General features: G+C 46.7%; 1 protein-coding gene across 1 annotated transcript in view; it reads right to left on the bottom strand.

Annotated features, from left to right (window-relative positions):
- Positions 1–5,905: 5,905 nt before the first annotated feature.
- SKAP1 (src kinase associated phosphoprotein 1) overlaps positions 5,906–14,997 on the bottom strand; it is a 245,895-nt gene continuing 236,803 nt past the window's right edge. The window contains exons 12-13 of the mRNA XM_034640668.1: positions 8,474–8,582; positions 5,906–6,294 (exon numbers count right to left, since the gene is read on the bottom strand). Of these exons, the coding sequence (XP_034496559.1) occupies positions 8,481–8,582 (102 nt within the window). The 3' untranslated portion in view covers positions 5,906–6,294; positions 8,474–8,480. The remainder of the gene's footprint in view (positions 6,295–8,473; positions 8,583–14,997) is intronic.

Below are 14,997 nucleotides of genomic sequence, written 5' to 3'. Positions count from 1 at the left end.
GCCCCTATGGCATTTCTACTCTTTTCCCAACCTAGCAGTATGCTTCTCTCTAGTGCTATAATCCAGTGGCTAAAGCACAAACTTCTAGAAGGTAGGGCGGTTTTGGGGCGCCTGGGTGTCTCAGTCGTTAAGCATCTGCCTTCGGCTCAGGTCATGATCCCAGGGTTCTGGCATCGAGCCCTGCATCAGGCTCCCTGCTCAGCAGGAAGCCTGCTTCTCCCTCTCCCACTCCCCCTGCTTGTGTTCCCTCCCTTGCTGTCTCTCTCTCTCTCTCTGTCAAATAAATAAATAAAATCTTTTAAAAAACAAAAAAGGCAGGGCAGTTTCTCCGTGCTTGGCCCTAAGCACACAAATGACACCCCCGAGACAGCGGTTTTCAACCAGGGGTGATTTTGTTCCCTGTGGACACTTGGCAATACCTGTAGACAGTTTGGTGGTCTGCACAGTGTGGGGGATTGGGGGGAGTACTACGGGCATCTACTAGGTAAGAGAACAGGGGTGCTGCTGAACATCCCACGATGTCCCCAACAACATAAAGTTATCTGGCCCCAATGTCAGGCCCCAGGAGTGCCAGGCTGAGAAAGCTTGCACTCACTAACAGGGGAAGTAATAGGCTCCAAGCTCTGCACAGCCCACGCCCCCACCGCCACCTTCCCCTGCACTGCCTTGGAGATGTCGAAGGAATGATCTTAAATCTCCAAATGCCGGGCACTTGCCCGGAGGTGGGCTGTGCCAGTGACAGTCTGCCCTGCACCCCGGCCCTGTGGGAGGTGTCCAGGATGTGTGGGTGGCGTGCAGGTGCCGCGTGGGGGGACTCGAGGCAGAGCGATGCCAGGGCGGCTGACCGTGGGTGAAAGCGGAGTGTTTCTAGCCTGTTTTCTGTTCCATGATCTGACGAGGGGGATGAAGGAGGGCCAGCTGCTCACCATCAGGTTAAGAGCGTCTGCCGTAGAACCAGATGCCCTCTTGGAGGACCAGCACTAGAAGCTCTTGGAACTCACTCCTGTCACAGGAGGCAAGGAAGTGCATACTGTTCCCCAGTGCTACAAACATGCTTCCCTGCGTGGCACCCTGCCAGGTGGAGGGGTGGCGGGCTGAGATGGGGCCCCACGAGGGACCCGAACACACACAGCTGCTGACAGCCGGCCAGCCCCACCAGCCGCTTGATGCCAAAGATACCGGGCCTCTCAGAACAACCTGGGCATCAGGAAAAGAAAGTCTCCTTGGCAGGGTTTGCCTAGGAACCAGGCCGGCAGGGGAGGGCTTCATTAGAAGGCACGTTGCCCAGCGTCATACCAGAGAGCCCAGTAATCTCTCTATCTACCTCCCGCTCCCCACGTGACTGGACAATCCATTTTTGCCTGATTTTTAGGGTGACCTCTGATCCTGCTTCACACCTACGGTCTTGGCATCAGTTACCAATAACTCCTTTCAGTCTTAAAAGTGTCTCTGGAAAATAAATTATACAGTCACCCTACTAATTCTACTTCAGTTTCCTCTAATACAATAGTTTTTTTGGGGGGGCATTACATTTATAAAAGATTTTTGTACAAAATGGGCTGTGTCTTAAAATGTATCATTAATTGAATCCTAAAGAGTTGCAAAAGAATGGTCATCAATTCATACTAATAACAACAACAACAACAATAACCCCCAGCAAAACAGCCATGTTTTCTGAACAGTTAGTTTTTGATAGGGAAATAGGGAGGACAATTCGAATCCTGTGAAGAAGAAAAATCTCTTTTTAGTTGTGAGTTTGAAACTCCCTACCCAATCTCTGCAAATTCTACAGGGAAAGGCAATAGCTGGGCAGGAGGGGAGGGGAAGGAGCAGGGGACTATGGTAATCCACAAACTAGAAAATGAGTCTGAGTCACTGGGCTGTGTAGCAGGGATAATCCTCTGTGTAGACGGCTGCTTTTTCTAAAGTCAGCTCCACAGATTTCGCTGGTGCTCCGGGAATTAGCAAATCAATGCCACGTAAGATTTATCCTTCCAGAGCCACTCTTGGCAGGGGAGATCTGTTGTGGGAGGGGGCTTCCCTGTGGCCAAAGATGAAAGCACCTCTGTCCTCGGCATCTGAGAATTTTGGTCTTAAAATGGAAAAACAAAACAAAACAACCCAAAAACCCCCCAAACAAACAAACAAACAAACAAAAAACCAAAACCCCAAAACCCAAACCAAAACCAACCACAAAAAATCCTACTTTGATTTCTTTCTTCTCTTTCTTGCTTCTCTTCAACTCCATCTTTCTCTGACCGGTTTTTAAAGGCAGGAGGGTACCCCCCTCCCCCCACTATCATGGCATTCTCCTCTCTCTTTCTCTCTGCATCGACACCGCTGCTTTATTGTGACGCATGTGCCGGGCATGGAATGTAGAATTTGAAAATGTGTCACTGGAGGTGTCTAACTGCGGCACAACTCGAGTGATTCAATAAGCAAAGCGGCAGATTGAGAATTTCCAGAGTCTTTCATTGCATGCGCCCTTTCCCCGCAGATTTTGTGTGATTTTTTGGTCCAAGTCAACCCTTTTCAGATCCGCGGCTTTGCCGCTCGCAAAGACCCGATGACAAATGCGGTGGTGCAACTGGGCAAACTGAAGGGCTAAAAAAAGAAGGGAATGATAACACGAAATCCAGGCAGTTCCTTACGTGCTATGTTTAGATCAAGTATCTGTCTCCAGCCGGAGAGTGGACATCTCGTCGGTTCCACCTTTGGCCATTGCTCTCATTTTAAATGGAATCAAACTTGTCCGGGTTCTGGGAGAGGAGATGCACTAGGAATTCCCTTCTCTTTCCCATTTTTATTCACCAGAGGAAAAGGTGCAGTCGGTTGTGAATTAAATACAGATTTTAAGAGATATAACAGTATGAGAAAATTTAATATTGGAGTGGTTGCAAAACAATGTCTATGCTATTTTGCTATACGGATGACAGAGAAAACAATATTTTAATGAAATGGAGCTGAAAGACTGCTTTCAGAGCATTTAGTATTCTCAGATACCAGCTTGGACAATGCAGGCCCCACCGTATGGGCCCCAGGTCAGACCATCCAGAGGATGTCAGAGGGTTCTCGGTAAATGATTATTTACTTGTCTGTAAAAGGCAGATACACATTTGCTGCTTCATTTTTTTTTTTTTAAGATTTTGTTTTTTTAAGTCATCTCTATACCTAACGTGGGGCTCGAGCCCACGACCCCGAGATCAAGAGTCCCACGCTCCACCAACCGGGCCAGCCAGGCGCCCTTATAATTTGTTGCTGCTGCTTCTTTTTAAGATTTTATTTATGTATTTATTTGAGAGAGAGAGCATGAGCAGGGGGAGAAGGGGTGGAGGAGCAGTGGGAGAGGGAGGAGGGGGAAGGAATGTCAAGCAGACTCCCTGATGTAGAGCTCATGACCCTGAGATCATGACCTGAGCCAAAACCAAGGGTCAGACGCTTAACTGACTGCGCCACCCTGTACATGTGCTTCTTAAATTTAGGATCTTACCTTTTTTATTTTCCTTCTTTTACATAAAATCAGGGAAGGAAAAAAAGCCTCCCTCTCCTATTTCACTTCCCAGAGCCATTAGTGGCTATTAAGAAGCCATCCTACACAGGATGTGGTTAGTTACGTGGTCTAATGCCCAGGTTACTCAGTTAGTCACAGGCACTAAGGCGGGGATTTGGTTAGTGGAGTCAAACACAGAAGTGGGAATCTGATTAGCCAGCTGCTTTCTGAAGCTGTTGGTTAAAACAGCGGCTGTCGAACTGAGTGGGGAGCAGTTTTGCTGGGTGAGGTTTTGCTTCAGGCAGGCTGTAGGAACACAGGGCTTCCAAAAGTTCTCCTGTAGAACGTTCTCCTAAGAGAATGCCCTTCAGCCTGGAGAGTCTTATCAACCCATCAGACTTGCTCTTACCTTTTTCTGCCTGTAACAGTATCAAAGATCGCCCCATGGCTATGGACCGAATTCTGGGTTAGTCCATTTTTTATGTCCTTTAGGGCCAATGTGATTTCTCTTCCTGCTGGGTTTTACAGCTAGCAGAGTCAGAGGTCAGCGTGTGCTGGCTACCCTGCAGTGCATGGGGGTGCCGGAGACCTCCACAGAGTGGTGAGTGGTTTGGGTGTACACAGGCCTGTAGGTAGAGAAGGGACTATTGCACTAAGGGGATTGCGTTTTAAATGCTGGAAGCCAATGGCCATGGTACTGAGAGGTCCCTGAACTGTGCAGAGAGTGGAGAAGTTACCTTGACCTTGCTCCTTTTTCATCCCCCCCCTTTTTTAAAAAAATATTTTATTTATTTGACAGAGATAGAGACAGCCAGCGAGAGAGGGAACACAAGCAGGGGGAGTGGGAGAGGAAGAAGCAGGCTCATAGGGGAGGAGCCTGATGTGGGGCTCGATCCCATAACGCCGGGATCACACCCTGAGCCGAAGGCAGACGCCCAACCGCTGTGCCACCCAGGCGCCCCTTTTCATCCCCCTTCTGACTCTCCCCCGATCCCTGCTCTTCCTCTTCTGGTGTCCCCTTTTCCCGTGTCTCTCAGTCCCAGAGCAGTGGTACAATGCTGTTCTTCCCTCTTAGCCACCAGCCTTCCAGCCTTGGGTCCCTGGGGGTTCTTTAAGGGAGGGACCACTCTGGGGCACGGGGGGGGGCGGGGGGGTTGTTCTGTTTCCTCCCTCTGTTAAACACGTTAAAAAATGCCCATTGTGCTTACCTGTAGGTTGGGATTGGTGCAAAGGCTCCTAAAAGGGGAGGCAATTGGTTGTTTTTGGTTCATCTGCTCATCTGCTGCCACCTAGTGGTTCAGTCTCCTTTAGCACTCTGCGTAAAGCGGAGGGCACATTATACCAACAGTTCTATATTGCCTTTTATCTCATTTTTTTCCGTCCCAGACCTCACTTGTCCCCTTTTCTTACCTCCTTTTCCATGACATACACAAAAATCTTCTTTTTTTTTAACTCCTGGGTCAGAAAATCTGGAAATGAATGGCTGGCATAGAATCTTTTGAGAAACTTGGAATGCACTGAAACATCTCCGTTTGCTCTCCAGTTTCTGTCTTTTGATGATGTGAAATGGGTGTCTTACTGCAGGGCTAGAAGACGGCTGTTACAGGGCTGAGGAAGGATACTGCCGATCCAGGGCTGCTTCGCATAGACAGTTCCAGAGAGAAAATTTCTATAGCTGCGTGGTTGCCCATTTTTCAAAATTTCACGTACAGTGAGTCTGGCCATAATAATAGCTAATCCTTATTGAGCAGTTACCATGAGCCAGGCATTGTTCCAAGTATGTCACACGTGTTGACTCTTGAACCTTCCTAACGACCCAGTGCAATGGACTACACCCTTTCTAAGGTGAGGAAATTGAGGTGTATGTAAAATGTCAAGTAACTGGTTCCCCTAGTAAATGGGGAACTGGGATTTATTCTCAGGCTGTCTGCTTCCAGAATTTATGCTCTTAACCACTATGTTTTGATGCCTCTTTAAGACACAGATAACATGAGACCACAGGAAGAGGAACAGGGCTGTGTACACATAAGCCCTCCTCAAAGCACTTCCTTGGCCCCTGCCTGGGACTTGTGATGCAAGACACAGTGTGGCTGTGCGCTGAGGGCCAGGAGGGAACTCTCCAATGTGCTGACTCCAAGGACTTGTTTCTAGCCCTGTCTCATTTCAGAGATTCAGCACATAAGGGAAAACAACCAAGTAGTCAGCCAAAGGAAGTCTGAGAAGCCAACCAGAAAGCAGGCAGGCTCGGGTTCTAGGGATGATTCTGCCCTGGAAGATAATCGCAAGTCCCCTCCTCTGTTTTTGTTTTTGTTTTCTCTCCGGCTGTCCTTTTCTACTTTGTCTGAAGGTGGCAGGAATGCCCAGAACCAGCCTTTTTGAGACCACTGCAAAAAGAAATTTGACACTATCACACACTGGCAGGAACCAAAGATGCAGTTTATTTATGCTTTTCCAATCAGCTGAAACAATTAGCAACTTCCTCCTCTGAAGATTTCCTTCTCTCCACCTTCTCTGTGACAAGCCTGTGTAGAAGGCAGAAGTGGATATGTGGACATGGTTAAAGGTGGGATAAAAAAAAGAAGGTGGGATGAGCTATGACAAGGCAGGTGTAGTAACAGATCTGCTGACTGTGCCTTTTCCCACTCGTCTAACTGGCGGCTTTCAGTTACTACGAGGTGTCAGAAGCTTGGGTCTCTTCAGTAAAGAGAAGGGTCCATGGTGTTGGTGGGGTGGCGGGGGTAGGGACAGGAACTCCTGATGGTCAGTTTCTTCATAAAGGCAGGCCAGAGACAAGGATATGTGTCCTAAAAGAGGAAAAATACATAAATTTGCTTTTACGATTCAAAACAAAGATGGCATAAAAAGGCACAAAGTAGAGTGTTTCCCTCGTACCCTCCCAGTCAAGCACTTTCTCTGTCCTTGGAGGCAACCAATGCTATTGTCTCCACCCTTCCAGAGATATCTTCTGCACACAGAAACAACTGGAGATCCCCCCTCTTTTTCAGTAAGCTCTACACCCAACGTGGGGCTTGAACTCATGACCCTGAGATCACGAGTTGTGTGTTCTATGGACTGAGCCAGCTAGGTGCCCCTGGAGATGCCCTTTTCACACAAATGGAACACATTAAGCCTACCCCTCTTTGCTGCTTTTTCCCCTTTTTTTTTCAGATTTTATTTATTCATTTACCAGAGAGAGAGAGAGAGCACGCACAAGAAGGCAGAGGGAGAAGCAGGCTCCCTGCTGAGCAAGGAGCCTGATGCGGGACTTGATCCCAAGACCGCGGGATCGTGACCTGAGCCGAAGGCAGACGCTTAACAGACTGATCCACCCAGGCATCACTTTTTTTTTTTCCCTTACCAACGTCAGGCAGAGAGCTTCCTTTTCTTTTTTACTGTTGCACAGTATTTAATTCTATGCATGCACTACGGTTATTTGGCCAGGTCTCTACTGAACATTTAGGTCATTTCTAGTGGTTTGCTATTACAGACAAGTAACCTTGTGTGCACAAATTTTTTTTTCTTTTAATATTTTATTTTTGAGTACTCTCTACACCCAATGTGGGGCTCGAACTCACAACCCTGAGATCAAGAGTCACACGTTTCACTGACTGAGCCAGCCAGGTGCCCTGTGTGTATATCCTTTTGCATGTGTGCAAGTGTAGCTATAGGATTAATTCTTAGCTGTAGAATTGTTGGGTCAAAGAGAAAGAGGAGATAAACACCCATGTCATTAAATGACAAAGTGAAGTACAGTGAATGTGTTTGGATGTGACAGAAAAATCCCAACTCTTCTGCATTCACGGCCGGGAAATGGAGTTCTCAACAGGAAAGTCATAATGTCAAACCTTGAGCGACAGGCCCAACTGGTGCTTTATGGTCGAATAAGGGCATTGCAGAGTAAGATCTATACTTATGTATCCTCCTAAATGAATCCGCTCAGAGGCTGCTGACACGACAGTGGGCCCTGGTCTGGAAGATTCCAAGGATAGTTTGTGTCACTGTTATGCAAGTCATCCTTCATCCCCAGCAGGAAAGGGTGCTTCCATTTCAGGCCAGAAGAAGGAGCTAGAGACATCATGCTAGCCTTGGGTGCCCTCCATCACCATCCTAATTCTAAACAAAAGCCACTCTGCACCAAAGCAATTCCTATTGCTACCCCACACAAAGCAGGCACTCACTCTACTGTTTTAAATACAATGTGGTTCTTGCTCATAAAACACAAAGCCATTTTCTTTATTACCTAAATGTTAATTAGATTATGTTCCATAGGAATCCTCATACTGGATTCCTAGTCTTGGCCAACCATATCGTGATACGCGGGCACTTGGGGGAAATGGTGCTCTGGATTTGAGAGCTGGGGATAAAGAAAGCCAGACCCATCCTTGTGGCAAAAATTCCTAGCTGTCCCCGAATACCCACTGTCCCCTTTTTATTTATTAATGAGTCCTCTCCCCGCTCCACTTTTAAGCTGAACACAGGTTCTACTTAGGATAAGTCTGTCTGTCTGTCCAAGTTCTGGCCAATGGAGTGTAGGCAGCAGTGTGTTCAACCTCCGTGAAATGTCCTTGAAACAGCAGGTGTGCCCTTCTCCCGTCATTTTGTCTTGCCTGCTGTGTAGGGTACAGACATGATAGCTGGAGCTGGAGTACCCATCTTGGGCCATAAGGTAGCGGAACGTTGGCCACACACAGTGGAGCAAAAAGGGAAGATATCTGGAACCTGGGTACCTTGGATCATTTACCTCCAGATTTTTAGAGAAGAGAAAAATACATTTCTGTGTTAATTAAATCATTGTTATTTTGAGTTTTCTTTCACATGTCATTAAACCTAATCCTAACTGACACAGTCCCCAATTTAGGAAAAACAATTCCAGCTTCATCTTCTTTCAGTGGTAAATCATTGGCATCACCTGTGGAGACGAAGAAAAGCCTCTTCACTGGCAACTCTCATCCCTCACAGATTTACTGGCAATAGTTTTGATACCTGGGCTTCATATTTCTTCCAATTCAAAGGCAGTGGTGAGATACTCCTTTGGAACAATCCCGACGAGGCTGTTCAGTTCTCCTACCCACCAGCCATACATGTTATATTCCTGAAAAATGAAAAGAGGGTGGTTTCAGTTGGAATTCAGTCACGTTCCTGTTCATCTCTGACAGCGATTGCGCGGGAGATTATGTTGGGTGGTTTCTTTGTCAACACTGCAGTATGACTTGGTAACACCCCTGATGGGATTATTAAATTAAAAAAAATCTAGAGGAGGAAAGCAAACGCTATCTTCCTTTTGCTGTCTGCCTGTCTACATTGTTTTTTTTTTTTTTTTAAAGATTTTATTTATTTATTCGACAGAGATAGAGACAGCCAGCGAGAGAGGGAACACAAGCAGGGGGAGAGGGAGAGGAAGAAGCAGGCTCATAGCAGAGGAGCCTGACGTGGGGCTCGATCCCACAATGCCGGGATCACGCCCTGAGCCGAAGGCAGACGCTTAACCGCTGTGCCACCCAGGCGCCCCTGCCTGTCTACATTGTAAACCTAGTACATTCGATACTATTGCTGAACCCAAGAGCATGTCTTTTATCAAGCAGAGTGGAATGGCTTCTTCTGAGAAAGTTGGACACATCCTAAATGCCGGGGCACTAACGATATTCAGGGAGTCAGGTCATAGTTCAAATCAATAATATTTACCAAGCATCGTCTATGTGCAAAGTGCTGTTTGAGTTCCCATGAGATATATAAGGATGAATCAGAGCATTGCCTGCTCCCTAGAAGCTTAGAGCATAAAGTAATGGGCTTTGGAGTCAGACAGGCTGGGATCCAATCCCCACTTGGTCATTTAGTAGCTGTGTGACCTTATGCTTTCCTAGTTTTAACTTCCTTTTCTGGAAGAGTAGGGATAATATCATCTCTCCCCTATGTTGTGGGAATATAAATGTCTGATGCAGATTGGTGCTCTAAACATTAGATTCTTCCCCCAGAAGAGGGAAGGTTGACAGGTACCTCAGTAACGACCGGCAGGACACAGGAGCCCCAGAGAGGGGCAAACAAAAAGAAAGGGAATGAGAGGGTGTAAAAGAAGGGGGGTGATCACAGGGTTGGAAGTGGGGCGCCTTGAATACAAAAGAGATTTTCAAAAGCACAGTAGATGTTAAACACTATGGGACTGCTTTTGAAAGCACCAGAAAATATTTTCTTTCTTTTGAAGGAAGTTAAATTTAGGAATACAGAGGGAATATCATGTATTCCAGTTCAACTGCATTTGGGGTACCATGAAGCTAACTGTCTTTTTACACACTTGGCTGTTGAATTCTAGTAGGAAAAAAAGGAAAGAAAGAAAGAAAGCCAGGTTGGTGACACAATAAAATTCCAGGCCAACTGGTTATCCTTCTTTTCCTTTGGAGAGCGTATCTCCCCTGCTCCACATCTGCTTCCCCCACCCTCCCAGATGACCTCTTTTCTACCTTCAAAAAGAAAAGAGAAGCCATGAGATGTGTTAATCTTCGGCCACCAAAAGAGGAACTTACCTGTATTGACAACCACCCCTCCTTCCCATTAAAGTGAGGGAGGCGCCCCTCCTCTGGTTTAAGACTCTCTCATCATGTGTACATAAGAGCGTCATGTGGGCTCCTAAGTCCTGCCTGTCATTACTGATGTGCCTGTCAACCTCCCACTTCTGGGGGAAGAATCTAATGTTTACAGCACTTACTCTGCATCAGACATTTATATTCTCACAACATAGGGGAGAGATGATATTGTCCCTGCTCTTCCAGAAAATGAAGTTTAAACTAGGAGAGCAAAAGGTCCCACAGCTACGGTTGAAGACTATCCCTCGTAACATGTCCTTGTAACCCTTCCACTTTCTCTATTTCTTAGAGGTGAGGTTCTGTGGAGTCTGAACTCTGCCTCTAATGTAAATGGCTCCTTCCATCAGCAAGAAATGTGTTCCAGTTTCTTTAGTCTTTGGAAACAATGATTAAATAGTCCCCACCTCATGCCTGCTTTCCATTTCTACTCAACTATCCTAATTCACCGTCAAACTTACTGAAAGAACTTACTTCACTTTCTACCCCAGCTTCTTGCTTTCTATTCCATCTTCAAGCCACTCTACTCAGGCTTCTGCTCCTTTCATTCCGCTTAGACTTTTTCTCCATGGTCTCCTATAACCTCTGATTGCTCAAATTCTATGGTATTTCTCGGTCCTTAACGTACTTGATCTTTCAGCAGTGCTGGCACTATGGACCCTTCTTGAGGCATTTTCTGTTCTTAGTTTCTATGATAATTATAGTCTCTGGGTTTCCCTCTTGCCTCTTTGGCTGCTGCTTATTCTCCTTTGCAAGCTCCTCTTTCTCTACCCTTCCTTTTGATGTGGTTGTTTCCAGCATTCTGTCATGGCCCTCTTCTGACTTGGTGTGCTTTCCTTGAGCAATCTGATATACCTCTGTGCTTTAGCCACCATACAAACGACTCCCAACCACAGCTCCAGCCCAGATCTAAGTGTTGGACCCTAAAACCCAAGCGCATGTCCTCTAAGCTGCTCAAACTCGATATACCCTAAATTGAACCCATCATTCTGCCTCTGTCTCCATTCCTACTCCCAACCAGCTCTGCCTCCTGTGTTCTCTGTCTCAGTGGATGGTAGCACTGTGCACTCAGTTAATCAAGCCGGAAACTCAAAAGTCATTTCCAGTCGCACCTTCCTCTTCCAGTCATTCTGGAGTTCTGTTGATTCTCTCTTCAGAGTATTACTGGAAACCATCCACTTCTCTCCATTCCCATTGCCAATACTCTAGTCATGTCACTGTCATTTCTCATGAGGACTACAGAAACAACCTCCAAGCTCGTGTCTGTAGCTCCATTCTTGTTCCCCTCCAATCTAGTCTTCATTTTGGAGGCAGAATCATTTTAATGCCCATTGATAAAAATCACTGCTCTGCTTGAAACCTTTAAGTGGGTTCCCACTGCCTCTTGTCAATGTCTTAATAAGGTGGACAAGGCTGTGCATGAGCTGGTCCTGTTCACTGTTCAGCATTGTCATTTACCCCCTCAATCTAATGGACCCTTAGTAAAACAGAATTTGTCTCTGCTACTCCTGTGGGCTGCAGACTCCCTTACCTTGGAGCCTTTCCTCTGCCCGTTTAACTTCTATTTCCCTTCTCCCTTTCATGGGGCTCACTCCTCAGCAGTCTTCAGATCTCAATTCCCGGGTTTCTCTAGACTCTCTAGAAGCTTCTCTTTGCCTTTCTCTGTGTGTACTGTGGACTGTGGACTGTACCCTGTGCTTCCCTGGGAATGAGTTCATCAGGCTGCCTTGTATCTGCCTGCCTTTGTCTCGCTGCCAGTCACTAGTGGAAAGTCCTGTGAGAGCTGGAACTTTGTTGGTTTTGTTTGCTCTTGTACTCCCAGCACTCAGCATGGTAGCCGGCATAGACAGGGACCAAAAAATCCTTGTTAAATGAGGTTATGAAGAAATGAGGGGAGCAGTGGGATTTATTCTTTCAGTGGAGCAGATATAGTTACAACTAACTCCAAGATATTCCCTTGGTGAATGAACTGGTTGTGGCAGGAAGAGAGCAACTGCCTTTGGAGACGGTTTCCCCAAATGGCTCCCTAAATACCATGAAGAGCTTTTCAAATGCCATGACAAGGGGGGCTGAGTTGATCCTAAAAAGAACAAGAAATTACCTTTTAAGAGCCAGTCTTACATAACTGCACGTGTCTACCATCCAGCCCACTGTCTCCCCACACCTTCTCATGCCCCCCATTCTTCCCCAGGCCAACTTCTCTGTACAGTCTGCACTGCCTTGTGGGAAATTACCCAGAGCTCCTCAGCCTCTGCCTGTCAGGATGTTTTAAGCTCCTCTCCGTACAAGTTATGTTGCTGTCCATTTTCCAACGCTGAAGTTAGGGCAGTTTCTGCCTTAAGTTTTCTTGTAGTGTTGCCTTTCGCTTAGGATGTTGCTGGAACGCCATTTCCACAAAGCCTTGCTGTGAAGGGGAGACATGTACTCGGTCTTCCTCTCTCACGGTTACTCATAAAAACCCTAGCTTTAGCTGTTCTGCTCCCTCACAGGCGGGGGCTGGGCATAGTGTCTGATAGTCTTTTGATGAAAGTCAACTTGCTGACACATGTGTGAAGGGTGGTCTTCCACCTGCCGTGTGGTGTCATCTTCATCACTGGAGGGTCTCAGACTGGGCATTCCCTCCCTAGGGACCATTCGAGACTCCTGACTTTGGCTCATGCTCCGTAGCATCCGCCTTCTGCCGTAATGCCCGGAGTAGGGACCAAGCCTGGGGAAGGTGATCCCTGCCAACCCGAAGAGGGTGCACACGGGAAGCAGATGAGGCTCAGCAGGACACCTGCAAAGACCAGGCTCCCAGTCCGTGTGCTCTTGCTCGAGGGGAACACCGACCCTGCCGACCGCAGATGTGGAAGCCTCACCACGGTGCTGAGAACCGAAATGAGTGAGATCAACTCTCTGCCCTTCAAAACAAAAGCGCAGGCAGAGAGTAAGGAGGATGGCACAGTCTCAGAGACTGTAAGTACCCTGCTGTGGGAGCCTAGGAGCTTAATTGAAGCACCTACAGGTCTTGGGATCTGACTGGCTTTTCCAGATTTCATCCCTTGGCTGGAGACCCAAAAAGGGCTTCAGGGCTGAGATGTTTAAAGCATGAATGGAAAATTTCTAGCCTTCTCTTCCACTACCACCTCCCATGCATTGCTCCAGCCCAGTCTGAACACCGCGAGGTATTTTAAAATAATTTCTACTTTGATGAATTGCTGGGGAGTCCACAATTGCTCATAATCAAAGGGAGAAAAATGCAAATGAGATCCGGCCAAGAACTATCACCACCAAACGTTTATTTCACTGCACAGTGCCAGAAAGAATTAAAACAACATTAAACTCACAGCAATCATGTTTAAGCCCTCGTTTCCAAGTGCCAAATTGCACCACTCTGGATCATACAGATGTTCGTTAATTATGCTAATTTTTATTAAACTATTAAAATGGAGAGAGTACTGGCTCAGCCAGGCAGACCCCAGCTCTGAATGAACTCTGCTCTTGTCTAGAGGTGATAATTTACTGCATTTTTATTAAGTTGCTGATGCTTGGGTTTTCGTTTTGGGGACGGCAGAGAGGACTGAATTCCTGGGATCAACGTTTCCAATAAAGTTTGACTTCTCCTGCCCAGATGTTTAGAAAGACCAGAAAAATGCTGAGACACTCCCGGGAGACCTGAAATCTTCACTGCAGAAGTGCCACGGGAAGGGATCGGGACTGTGCAGGCTCCGCACTCCTGAACTCTACACACCTTGTGTGCGGTAGAGCGAAGGGGTTAATTACACAGCCTTGTTAACTGAAGACCCTTCGGTACGAATATAAAAAGCTGTTGTAAAAAAAAAAGCAAACAAATCCTCTACATCAGCTCTTGCCTTTTGTCATGAAGTCTTTCTAGAAGCTTTTCACTCAAAAACCGTGCACCGTGCAGTGTGTTCTCATCAGTAATATTTCTAGGCTTGATTAGACATGCGTTTCCCTCAACACCAACCCTGTTCCACCTCCTTGAACTCCCCAAATGAAGGAGTCTTGAAAGTAAAGGTTGACTACTTGGACTCCCTTATCTAGTTGGAGAAGCTATTGGCCTAGATGAGCAGAACATTGAGTGAACTTGAAATAGACACAGTGCTCACCAACAGCAACGATCAGAAGTGTTTATGGGGGATTGCACACTGCCATAAAAGGATTTATGCTGCTAATCTCCAACAACAAGGAAAAAAAAAAAACAAACAACCCTACCAAACCTGCCATAAAAAGAATAGCAAATTCTATAAACAAAAAGCAGTACGGCCACCAACCACGGGCATGTCGCACAGCTTGACTCTGCCTCCAGTGGTTTCCTATTGCTGTTTATGGTTTCAAGACTATCATGGACCTCCTCAGTGCTCCTCCTGTCACAGGGCCCTGAGTCCCTGTGTGGTGCTGCAAATACCCTGTCAGTAGGTGTCAGGGGATATCAGGGGGAAAACCAGCAGGCGCCTATCATAAGCCTTAAAAGAGATTAAATACCCCTACTCCATGATTGCTACATTTTAATTTCTCTCCTCCCTGCTGGTTCCTATTTGTATAAGCTCTTCCATGGCTCCCCTGGAGTAGCACAGACATGACCTGGAATGACCATCCTGTCTTGGGATGAGAATTCAATTTCTAGGCTCAGTGAATCCTAGGCTGTTCCAACAAAAGGAAAGCTCCATCCTCTAGGGCACAGATTCTTAAACTGGAGTCTGTGAACCCCTGGCCTGTCCATGGGTGGACATGAAAGGATCTCTGAACTCCTTGAAATTGGTGTAAAATTTTGTGTGCATGTGTACATATATCTTATTCCCGGGGTGAGGTCCAGAACTTTCATCAGATTCTCGAAGGGTTTATGAACCCTCTACAGTTGATGAACCAGTGCTCTGGGCAGGGGGTGTGTGTGTGGATACAATGATCTTTATGGCCTGACTCTGCACTTTG

The sequence above is a fragment of the Ailuropoda melanoleuca genome, chromosome 13, assembly GCF_002007445.2.
Source record: "Ailuropoda melanoleuca isolate Jingjing chromosome 13, ASM200744v2, whole genome shotgun sequence".
Taxonomy (NCBI): Eukaryota; Metazoa; Chordata; class Mammalia; order Carnivora; family Ursidae; genus Ailuropoda; species Ailuropoda melanoleuca.
Note: the sequence above shows the minus strand (reverse complement) of the source record. Positions and strands in the feature narration are given on the sequence as shown.